At 42.0% G+C, this 12246-nt stretch overlaps 1 protein-coding gene across 1 annotated transcript; it reads right to left on the bottom strand.

Moving 5' to 3' along the window:
- Positions 1 to 4013: 4013 nt before the first annotated feature.
- On the bottom strand, positions 4014 to 9563 carry LOC107374902 (uncharacterized). Its single transcript, XM_015943186.3, has 10 exons — positions 9456 to 9563; positions 9276 to 9323; positions 8967 to 9166; positions 8031 to 8106; positions 7526 to 7592; positions 7367 to 7402; positions 6971 to 7270; positions 5513 to 5833; positions 5278 to 5409; positions 4014 to 5174 (listed from the first exon to the last, which is right to left on the bottom strand). Exons 1-10 carry the CDS (start codon positions 9561 to 9563, stop codon positions 4840 to 4842), a joined length of 1623 nt encoding a protein of 540 aa, XP_015798672.3. The 3' UTR covers positions 4014 to 4839.
- Positions 9564 to 12246: the final 2683 nt, after the last annotated feature.

Below are 12246 nucleotides of genomic sequence, written 5' to 3'. Positions count from 1 at the left end.
ATCCAAGCATTTCAAAGGCCAGAACGTGTAGATCTAAGTCTGATAAGTCTGTGTTGTAAGAGGATCCTTTATTTTTCCCTGCACTAAACTTTTCCTTGTGGGTTTCCAATAGGAGAAAGTAACTTATAAAATACTGTAGTCAAAATATGTAAAATCCATTCATTTTGACTCATGGAAGAGAAAAATAACCAGTTTTTAATCAAACCCACATGAGCCTATTATGTGCCATTGGGCCACGGTTGTGACAATTTTCTCTGCGTTTCCATGTGTCAAAAGGGATGATCCTTGACACGTATGCAAAGCTTACATACACTTGAGTGTACAGCAAGTGTTGCAACAAGTCACTTCCAAATTTATATGAACATATGTGCTACATTAGCTGTAACCTGTGGAGAGATCAGCAGAGGGCACTGAAGGCTGGAAAAAGGCTGACTGACTGAGACTATACCTTGCTTTGGTGCCATTGTGTAGGTCGGAGCGGGTTGATTATTTCAGGACAGCATTTTGATTGCCAATTGGACTTGGCAGGTGGGGTTGAACCTAAATGTGTACTATCCTGTTTGTGGCTATTGCAGATGATGGTAAATGGCCTGTATTTGATATAGCGCCTTCTAGAGTCCTGGAACCCCCAAGGCGCTTTACAACACAATCATTCACACACTGGTGGGGATGAGCTACTATGTAGCCACAGCTAACCTGGGGCGCACTGACAGAGGCGAGGCTGCCGAGCACTGGTGCCACCGGTCCCTCCGACCACCACCAGCAGGCAACGTGGGTTAAGTGTCTTGCCCAAGGACACAACAACAGCGACAGACTGAGTGGGGCTCGAACCTGCAACCTTCCGATTGCGGGGCGAGCACTTAACTCCTGTGCCACCGTCGCCCCAATGATGAGGAATGTTTGTACTTCTGAAACCAACCAAATCATGCTAAAATAAAGGCATAGCCTGTAGAGCTACAACTGAAGGGGGTCCATGTGTGGCGAGTTCTGGATTGGTTGTTTGACCCATTATCCCAACCTGCTCACACCTGTCCAGACCTCTCAATGGGACCGATTCTAATGAGTACCACTCTGTATCGGCCCACTTGCAGCACTAAATGTACACGAGTAACAAAAGCGACAGAACTGGATTGTGTGGGCCATGAGATTTAGTCAGTTATAAATTGAATGTGTTTTTAGGGTTAGTTTGGCCTCTAAAATGCTAATACCACATGAACAACGGCAGCAGTAGCTCAGGAGGTAGAGCGGGCTGTCCAGCAATCGGAGGGTTGTGGGATCGGTCCTGGCTCCCGGTGCAGAATGCTACTGTTGTGTCCTTGGGAAAGAGACTTGATCCACCTTGCCTGTTGGCTGTGGTAGGAGGGACCGGTGGCAGCCTCACGTCTGTCAAAGTGACTCCTCACCACCAGCGTGTAAATGGGTGGATGACTGCGATGTAAAACGACTTTTTTGGGCTCGCTATACAAACAGTTTACCAACAAAGGGGCCAGTTTCAAAGGTGTTTTTGGCAGAAAGAAGTATTTTAACAGTTTGTGTGTCTACGGCTGCAATAGATGCACCATCCATCAAATACACAGTCTTGTCAAAAAGAAAATAAAAATTAATTTGGCTGCCTTTAGTTCGTATTATGAAACACGTTCGCTGTGGCATTGCTTTGATAACTTCCTGCATTAACTTAAGATGTAGTTTCGTCTAATGTTTAATTTCTCACTACAATCTTGTATTGACAAAGGGATACTTCAACCACTGTGCAAAACCTTCGTCAGTGAATTCCAAAAATTCTCTTTGGGTTTAAAGGGAGAGTAGGCAGTTTAGACTTGCTTTTCGCTCCCCCTAGCACCCGTTTGTAGAACCAAAAGCAAAAGCTATCCCCTTGCTGTGTGTTTGTCTTTTTAACACCTTCATCTAACAGCTGAAATATCTCTCCAGTCTTTCTTAGAGATGTCGACGACTCATCATTCAGCTGTAGAAATTTCCCAGCCATCCTGTTTGTAACATAGTCTAACCCTCATATAATCCTTTAATTTTCTATCGTTTCTACTCCTTGTGCACAAATTTTTTTAATCAAAACATCTTATAGAAAACATATATTTCATGAGTATCATTTTTTTTATTTCATCCTTAGCTTCAGCCCTCAAAAATATGAGATAAGATAAGAACAACATTATTCATCCCGAGGGAAATTGTTGTGTCATGTACATGCTCAAAGCAGTAGGAGAGACAAAGGAACAGGTGAAACAGAAATAAAATATATGATATATACAGTAAAAATAGTGTACAGTAGTATACAATAGGATAGTGCAAGAGAAATACTCAGATAACTCAATAAAATACATGACTGGTGTATAAGTAATTAAGCTATCAGTGCAGGCGATTTACGAAAATGATCATTGTGCAATAGAATTAAGGGTAGTAGCAGCATATGATGGAGGGATGCAAACATATTTCCAATAAGAACTCTTGGGTCATATTGCACGGTCTGGGATGGAACAGAATAGCCTAGGTAAAGGTATTAGGAGAATCACCTACAGGGTGAGGAAGAGTTAAACAATCCTATTGCCACCGGTACGAAGGATTTCCTGTGGCGGTCAGTTCTGCATTTAGGGGCAATGAGTCTTTTGCTGCGTGTGCTTCGGTGGTCCATCATGTGGGTGTGCATGGGGTGGGAGGGGTTGTCCAAGATAGAGAGAAGTTTTTTTGGCATTCTCCTCTCAGATACCTCCTCCAGGTTCTCAAGTCTGACACCCAGGACAGAACCAGTCTTCCTAATCAGCTTGTTCAACCTAATCAGCTGTCTTCACCCCACTGCCCCAGCACACAGCTGCAAAGAACACGACGCTCTCCAACACCGAGTGATTGAACATGGTCAGCATGTTCCTACCAACATTGAAGGACCTGAGCCGCCTCAGTAGGAAAAGCCAACTCTGCCCTTTTTTGAAGATAGCATTGGTGTTCTTGGTCCAGTCCAGTTTAGAGTCCAAGTGTACACCCAAGTACTGGTAGTCCTCAACGATCTCAACGTCAGCCCCTCTGATGGTGAAAGGAGTAGGAGGTTGGGCCTGCTTCCTAAAGTCCATAATCAGTTCCTTAGTCTTTGTGATGTTAAGTTGTAGGTGGTTTCGCTCACACCACTCAACAAAGCTGTCCACCACACTCCTGTACTCCACCTCCTGACCATCCCTGATACAGCCCACGATGGCAGAGTCATCAGAGAATTTCTGCAGATGGCAAGACTGAGACTTGTACCTGAAGTCAGATGTGTAAAGGGTGAAGAGGAAGGGTGATAGAACTGTCCCCTGCGGCGCCCCCGTGCTGCTCAGGATGTTATCTGAGCGGCAGCTCATCAGTCGGACATGCTGTGGTCTACTTGTTAAATAGTCCGTAATCCAACCTACAAGTGGGGCGTCCACCTGCATTTCCGTGAGCTTGTTCCCCAGCAGTGATGGTCTGATCGTGTTAAAGGCACCAGAGAAGTCGAAGAACACGACCCTCACAGTGCTCCCAGCAATGTCCAGATGAGAATATGCCTGGTCCAGCAGGTAGATCACTTTGTTGTTTTTGTGTAATGTTATATTTAAAAAAAAGTCACAATTTTCATCTTTGTGCACAAAAAAATGCCAAACCAAAACTTCCTTGTATTATATTTCGTAAGTCCCAAATTTTTACATGGATTTCAACTTAAAGGAGTGGAATGTCATCTGCATAAAGATGGAATGAGATTCAGCAGCATGAGTGGTCTGTGGAGTTAAACATCTTCCTTTAACGTTGTTAAGCAGTAAATGGGTCTTTCAACACACCATAGAAGAAGTACCCATCTAACCACAACTTCCTTCTGTAGCTTTGCCCACAGCGTTTCTTGTTCCTTTTATGGTAAATCAACAGTTTTATTCTTTTGTGAGCTGTTGAAAATCTTAACCTCACTATTTACTGACATGGTCAACATGACCATGTCACTGTGAGACAGAAGCTCTGACTCAGCAGGAATAATAGGAGGAAATACAATCAGCAATGTGAAACTTTGGAAGTTTTAATGACACACTTCAACATTTACAACCAATATCTTCTGTTTAAGAACAGTGTTAGACGTATTTAATTTATTGAGACTCCTAACGTTGTAGGAGAGAAGAGGTTCGTGTGACGTAGAAGCTTACACATGAAACTACTTTTTGAAGAATGAGGTTTTGAAGAAAGAAGAAAATATCATTTCTATAGCACCTCCTAAGATAAAAATCACGAGGCGCTTCACAAAAACAAAAAATATAAAAAGAATTTAGAAAATGATTAAAAATATATTTAAAATGAGCAAAAAATAGACAATTGTGATTAAAAAGTGTAAAGAAAGAGAGAGGCAGTGAAAAGGAAAGAGACAAACTAGCAGATCCTGAAGGTGGAATAGGTGGTGAGAGCAGAACAAGGAGAGGGTGATGAAGGTCACACCAAAGCCAGCCTGAACAGGTGAGTTTTCAGCTGCTTGTTAAAGGAGACCACTGAGTCCACTGATCTCAGGCTCAGGGGGAGAGAGGTCCAGAGTCTGGGGGCCACAGCAGCAGATGATCTGTCACCTTTGGTCTTTAGCCTGGTGCTGCACAACCAGTAGGCTTTGGTCACTGGACCTCAGGGACCTGCTGGGGGTGTAGGGACTAAGAAGATCACCAATGTAAGATGGTGCTTGTCCATGTAGGGCCCTATAGACCAGAACCAGGATCTTGAAATGAACCCTGAAGTTGACTGGCAGCCAGTGAAGCTGCAGGAGAAGCGGGGTGATGTGGGTGTGTTTGGAGGACTTGGTCAGAAGCCGAGCACAGGCATTCTGAACCACCTTTTGCTGCATTTTTCAAACTAAAAGTTTTGATAAATATCCTCTTTTCCGTAAATGTCCACATCTTGTTCTGGCAATAAGTGAGATACATTTACATAATCGTTGTCATCATCGCTGCTTTCTTCTTGATCTGAGAGCGTGTCTTCTTCATCCTCTACAACAACACAACATTCCATTCTCCGGACGTAGTCATTTTCGTCCTCCGTCCTTTCGTAATCGTTGCCATCTTCATCGCTTTCCTTCACTTCTTCAGTTGGGTCGGTCTGTTCTTGGGTTTCCCCTGGGATAACGTTCACATAGTCCGCCTCCTCCTCTTCTTCCTCATGATCCTTTTCAGAACAGTGTTGCGTATATACTGCAACAAAAATAAGGTTTCTGTCATAAAACCAGATCGGTAAAGTATCAAATTTTTCTTAATAACACTCGTGTGAGCGTGTGTTGTCCTGATGAGTACAAACGTTGATTTTGTATGATGTGAAGCTTTTTGCGTTTCCGTCTTCTTCGGACCAGACAGACAACCAACAAAGTCGTGAGGTTCAGCAGTGCAACCCCAGCAGGAACTGAGTAGATCAGCAGTTTCAACAAAGAGACTAAAAGCAAAAACATTTCATAAGAAGGATTAATGAGAAGATGAAATAAAATTGTTTTTGTACAAAACTAATTAAAAGAAGAAGAAAACTTTGATTTTCTTACTTTTAATGACGATGTGAATTCTTTCTGTCTCGTTAGACCTGTGAGTCTGTCCCAGTCTTATTTCGTAAACACAACTATAGTCGCCCTGGTCCTTATGATCAGCCACTGGGAAGTCAAAGGACACAGAAAGGCTGGAGGTGTTTTCAGATTTTAGACCAGGACTGGAACCAGAGAATTTGAGAATAAAAACCCCCGGAGTGTAGCCGGAGTTAACTGAGCAGGTGAAGACAAATCTGTGACCCTCTGTGACGTCTGCTTGTCCGGAGATGATGGGCCCTCCATCTGGGTAAGTCAGAGAGATGCTGGGCTGCTGCAGGGCTCCTGATACAAATAAATAACTTCCATGTCAGCAATACATTCATAAAATATGCCATGTTCTACTCAATGTGACATTTTTATTTCATTAGAAAAGAATGAAAACTTTCTGAATCCTAATGATGCACCAGCTGTCCATGTCCTTTTAGTTTTGTTTGTTTTAGAAAGCGCTGAGTGATGGTGGGGTCTGGTTTCACTGTCACGACGTCTTTTGGAGGTATTAAATGACTCATTACAGCTGATTCTTTCCTAATGTTTGAAAGTGAAGCGACAAGATGAAAAATTACACCAATGGACACTTAAAAAAATTACAAAAGACATTTTCTAGTGAGACCAAAACGTGTTTTCTTTTACTTAAAACTCACTAAAACCACAATTTTAACACTTTTTTGGACTGATATTATTTCTGTGGGTTTAGTTAAGCTCAGAATTATTTTAATTTAATTTCAAGCCCAGCAGCAATACCAGAATTTCAAAATTCACTAAGACAGACACTATTTCATCCCTATCAAGAAACCGTCTGTCCTTTGAGGAAGTGAAGATGAAAGTTTGGTTAACCAAAGCCACCTAGAAGTAAGTTGTTTAAATGACTTTTATTTAATAAAACTTACAACAGAAAATCCACTTTATAAAATATTAAATTATAAAGATATATATATTTTTTAACTTTTTATAACACTTTGAGTATAAAAAAGCTACATTTACACACTTTTGTATTCAAACGCCGCTTATTTTTATCTTAAATGTGCAGTAAATATAATTTAGACATATTTTCTATTTTAAAATCCTCAAATTCACATCAGCAAAACATAAACCAGACTACAAACCTAAAACATTTTAGGCAAAAGTGTTGCACAGTTTGATTCGCACAAGATGGAGGCGAGTCTCACCTAAAACCTCTCAAACCTCAGCTCAAGAGTTACTGCCTTTTTTGCATCAGCTTAGAATGAATTAGGTAGAAAAGTCCTATTTAGCTGTAGATCATAACTGGGTTGAGTCAACAAAAGATTGTATTCAGATACGAAAAGCATTACTTTAATGCATTTTTACTCAAGTAAAAGTAAAAATGAGTAAAAGTACTCGAAACAGAGAATTGAGTAACTGCGTGATCATAACTGAAGCAGACATTAGAAGTCTTCTCACCTGAGCAGAGAACACCTGCGTCCTGAGTGTGACCACATGAAGAGTCACTTGATTCGTTTTTACACATCTGTAAAGAGCTTTCGTCTCCCAAACATGTGTAAGTATGAGGCCAGACGTGTCCACTTCCTGTACCAAACCGAGCTGACCCTGGAGCCTCCAGGGCTCTCCCACAATTCAGCTGTTTGCAAAGCACTTCACTGTCCTTCATGTCCCATGTGTCATCGCAGACAGTTCCCCAGCTGTTGTTGTAATAGATTTCAACTCGTCCAAAGCAAGTCTGCTGATTTAAACTGACATTCTCTAAAAAAAAGAAGAAGAGAAGAACAGCATCAATACTTTCTGTAAAATGTTTATACAAACTTGCATGTCAAGGTGCGTTTGCTAACTGTTTCTGACCTGCAGCAGCGGAGGGAGAGACAGAGATGAGAAGACCTGGGAAGGAGACAGAAAACAAAAGGATAGCAAAGTGGGTGGAGGGTGTTTTGTTAATTATGGAATATTAACAAAAATATAGAGTTTTAAGCAAATGAAAGAGAAAAGTAAAAAGCTTCTCACCAATGGCCCTCCAAAAGAGGATGTTTCTCTGTTGAGTGCGCGTCATGACTGAGACACTAATAGGTTTCTGTAAAAGTTGACCAAAAAAGAACTGAACTCTGTGTTCTGTTTAAAGTATTTCACACCTCTTTTTTACCAGAGGCTGCTGCAGCAAAGCAGTTTGTCTTTTTGCAATGACAATTTTACCGATTTCTAAATATTACTTTTTATGCTAAATCTCCAGGCTAAATGATTTGGAAAGTGTGAAATCGTCTTTTGTGTTGTGCCGGCACCGTGTGCTTCTGAATGGGTCAGCAAAAGCAATGAAATGGTAAACGGCCTGTATTTGTGTAGCGCCTTAGGGTTCCACACCCTGTAATACACACACACACACACACACACACACACACACACACACACACACACACACACACACACACACACACACACACACACACACACACACACACATTCACACGCTGGTGATGATAAGCTATAATGTAGCCACAGCTGCCCTGGGGCACACTGACAGAGGCGAGGCTGCATCAGGGTGGATTAAGTGTCTTTCCCAAGGACACAACAGCAGCATTTTCAGCCGAGAACTGGAATTGAACCAACATCTGGAGACCTGGGGACAGCAGTAGCTCAGGAAGTAGAGCAGGTTGTCCAGCAATTGGAAGGTTGCAGGTTCGATCCCGGCTCTGACCAAAGTATGCAGCTGTTGTGTTGTTGGGCAAGACACCTTCTAGTGGTGGTCAGAGAGCCTGGCGGCACCAGCCTTTCGCAGACCTTGCTTCCGTCAGTTCGCTACATCATAGCTCGTCCTTACCAGTGCGTGAATGGGTGAATGACTGATTGTATTGTGAAGCACCTCAGGGGGTTGTAGAACGGAAAGTGTGAAATCATCTTTTGTGTTGTGCAACAAACAAAGCATACGTTCACAAATTGAGATGGAAAAACCTAAACTAACTACCTTAATGGAGTCGAAATTTGGGGTATCTATACTCATATTTATACTTTACTGGAGTAATTATTAGCTTTTTACTTCCACTCCTAAATTTTCATGCAATCATACTTTACTTCCTCATTACTCACATTTCATTTAAAGAGCTAGTCACCCCCAAATCAACATTTTTTTTTTGATAAACTATATAAATGTGTCCAATCGCACTGCAGACACGTGTCATGTGCCGCGGTGAGTGCTCCTCTCGTTTTTGTTCCATCTTTGAGCTGCTGTGTTTCAGGAGAGGGAGGCTCCAGCTGCAGCTCATTAACAATCAGCGGGTCCAGCTATAAGAGGAGGAGGAGAACACAACTCGACGCCGGATGATTAACTACATCTTTGTAGTTCCAGCCCTTTGTGACTCCTGGTTAAACTCTAGTGATTTTTGGAAATTTTTAGTCTCTGTGGATTTACCCTGCTTACCTGTTCCTAGGATTTTTGGATCGTTGTGGACCTTACCTTGACTCCTCAGGATACTCCTTGGACTTCTGAAGCTCCTCTGGTTCTCCTGTGGCTCCCCAGTTACCTTTCCACAGTCCTGCTGGATAACTCACCTGTGCCTCATAAATCTTCTGGACGCAGCACTCACCGTTCTCCTCTCCTCCCTGCTGGCCCGCTCTCCTGATCTCCTCGCGCTCCCTCTCCTGGACACCCCCTTCCTGGATTCATCCCGGCACTCCACCTACCCTCCCTAACTCCTCGGCTCCCAGCTCCCCCTAAGTCTTAACTCTGCACCTAACTAGTTTAGACTCACCTCCCTGTACTCACCTGCTCCTCTGCTCTCCCCTCCTCAGACGCTGCGGTTCCATTACTACCCTAGGGCTAGACAAGAAATCACACACGGTTTCAGTGTAATATCCCCAGTAATTTTCCCAAAAAGTCTATTGCAGCAATTCAATTTCATATCTATGTAGATTACGTCACATTTGACATATACATATATCAAACGTGATTTCCTTCTTTTGGGTTTAATATCGGGTTTAATGCCTGCATAAACTCGAGGGATTTTGTGATCTTGTGATTCGAGTGAGGAGCACAGCTGAGAAGCCGCTTCATGGCTGAGACTCTCCTGATGTGCACTGGAGTGCAGCAGTTGTTGCAAGTAAATGTTTCTGCTGCCGTTCCGCGCTGCCGGTGTGCAGTAGGTGTAAGTCTCTGAGTGACACCATCTTAGCCGCCATGTTTCCCTCTACGGGAGCCTGTGAAGACAAATTCATTTACTGCTTTGTAACAAGCGGTTACAAAACTTTTGCCATTCATAAACATTGTTTTACACATTTACGTCTTTTCTCCTTGTTGCAAGTGATGTAAGGGAGACTAGTGTGCTTGTCATTTTGCTGGAGGTTACGCTCCCAGGGAGTTTTGACCCTAATGGCCATCTACTGGTAAAGTCTTACTCAAACACAAATATTGCTTGCTTGCAATGATTTAGGTATGTACTGCCCCTGACCACCAGGAAAAGTACCCATCATCACTTTGCTTTGACTCTTTGTGAAATATAGCATTGCTGTACCAGCTCACGAGGTGACCAGTCCTGTCTAAAGATGCTATCCTGCATAGCTTTTGTCTTTTTAGTCAAATTTTCTACCCCCCCCCCCCCCCCCCCCCCAATTGCATTATAACTTAACATTTTGAGCAGGTAACACTGATAACCATTTCTGCTTTTGGCTTTCCTACCAAAACTGTCATTTGTTAAAACAGTTTGCATAACTTACTAGAGCAAGGAGAAGTGGCAGATCAAGAAGCAGAAGAGACTGCTTTGTCTGCCTCCTGCATTTTTTTTAAGGTTCTGAGCAGTAAATAGACTGATTTTAATGTTAGACTTTAGTGACATCTGCTAAAAAGTGTTATTTGACACACACACGCTAATGAAAACAAGAACTCATCCTGTTTTGATCATACTTTAAAATGATTCCTATCAAACACACACTCATGGGCTGCACTGTTGCCTCGCAGCACGAAGGTTGCAGGTTCGAAACTCGGCTGCGGCCTTTCTGCGTGGAGTTGCGTGTTCTCCCCATGCATGCGTGGGTTTCCTCCGGGTACTCCGGTTTCCCCCACTGATCACAACATGCCCCATAGGTTATAAATTGTAAGTCGCTTTGGATAAAAGCGTCTGCTAAATAAATAAACATAACATAACATTACAATCCACCGGGCCTTATCCAGTGCGTCCTCAGTTCCCGATTATTTTAATAAAGAAACTTTATTTTTACCTGTTTGGTGCGCGAGTGGTGATTCAGCATGTCTTGAGTTAAACTCGTCCCCAAAACCATGTCAACACGTGTACTCAATAGTTTAGCACTTTAGTGCATTTTAGTTAAAATTAAAATGTTCTGCCTAAAACTGTCCGTGTTGTGCTATTGTCAGGTATAAACTCTGCACTGCATTTGATCTGCCATCGCTATTGGCTAAGAGGTACCCTAGGACCTTAGCTGGTGCCATATGATGTCACAATGTTGTTGTGAGCCTGTGTGTGTATGTATTTGTTAGCGGCTCTGCCCTCTTGGTCTGCTATTCAACAGCATTTGTTGCATTTTTCAAACTGGAAGTGGGAGCTGAGTAAGAATCTGGTAGGGGGCGACTTGCTGTTCATCACTGCAGCAAAGAGACAAAAAGCTGTGCTGAAAACTAGGATTTAGTGAACAGTCTTTATTTGGAACACCAGAAATGTAACGTAAAGTTGAATGCTGGTGCACTGTTCTCTATCTTACGATCAGAGGCGAAGGTCTCTGAGATATTTTGGCCTATCTAGCTTTTGGCACATGCACATTACTGAAACCCACATTAAGACACACCTAATCTTCTACACAGTGCTGGTGCTATTTCCTGTACATTTACAGCACACAGAGCAGGGTTGCTTCCAGTACAGAGGCTGGGTATTTCGACAAATCGGTCACGGCTGACACGCACTTGCATGTTTTATGCAAGCGCAGAAATAGAACACCAGAAAACAGATGCATCTGTAGGACGAGAAGCCATCTTTCTGTCTCTTTAACTGCTCATTGTTACATCAGTAAAAACGTACATGATGAATAGAATTTGCAAGGGTTTAAAATTATTTATTGAAATTATATTTGAACTTATTGTATTTTCCAATTTAGAAGACTTAAAACCTGGAACATCTTCTTTTTCCTTTAAGTTATTTTTTGTGTGGATAAAACCTCACTTTAAGTATTTTTCCTCTGTTTTAATTACAAAGTGAAACAAGACACTTGCAGAAACACAGCAACTCAGATTGTATATGCCTAAACAGCGTCATCGAAAGGCAGAAAAAAGACAGTGCAGCATCACTAAACTTTACAAGGAGAAAGGGGATAAAAGCTGACAGAACATTTTTCCAATGCCTCAAATTCCTGTGCTGACCAAAACCAGAACAGCCTGCCAGCTGAACCTAGAAGCTAGTGTGTTTTAGAGAAACCCCACACAAGAACACCATTTGAATGGCATTGTCCTGAAAATGTTTGTATTCATACTTCTCATCCGTCATTGAAAACTTCTCTTGAGATTCCTACATTCAGAAGGAAATTTCTGTACATGGCAATAAAATAGATTTTAAAATGTATATGTTTATGACAGCATGCGATGGTGAAAGAAGTAAAACCGAAAAGCATATATTATATTATATTGTATAGGTTGACACTAAAATGAAAATAAAAATTTTAAAATAACATTTTACCTGCATTTTATTTCTTTCGTTAAAAATGTCATTTTTGTTTACTGGCTTTGAAATAAAAAT

Source organism: Nothobranchius furzeri, chromosome 6, assembly GCF_043380555.1.
Source record: "Nothobranchius furzeri strain GRZ-AD chromosome 6, NfurGRZ-RIMD1, whole genome shotgun sequence".
NCBI classification, from domain to species: Eukaryota; Metazoa; Chordata; class Actinopteri; order Cyprinodontiformes; family Nothobranchiidae; genus Nothobranchius; species Nothobranchius furzeri.
This window is presented reverse-complemented; position numbering and strand designations above follow the sequence as displayed.

Bases quoted from the DNA above. Each gene is read 5' to 3' on its own strand.
- LOC107374902 (XM_015943186.3), bottom strand. From the start codon at position 9,563: ATGAAGCGGCTTCTCAGCTGTGCTCCTCACTCGAATCACAAGATCACA. The intron at 7,593-8,030 runs GTGTGCCCCAGG...CAACTTTTACAG, and splicing joins ATGCAGCCTCGCCTCTGTCA to AAACCTATTAGTGTCTCAGT. The intron at 5,410-5,512 runs GTAAGAAAATCA...TTTTGCTTTTAG, and splicing joins AATTCACATCGTCATTAAAA to TCTCTTTGTTGAAACTGCTG.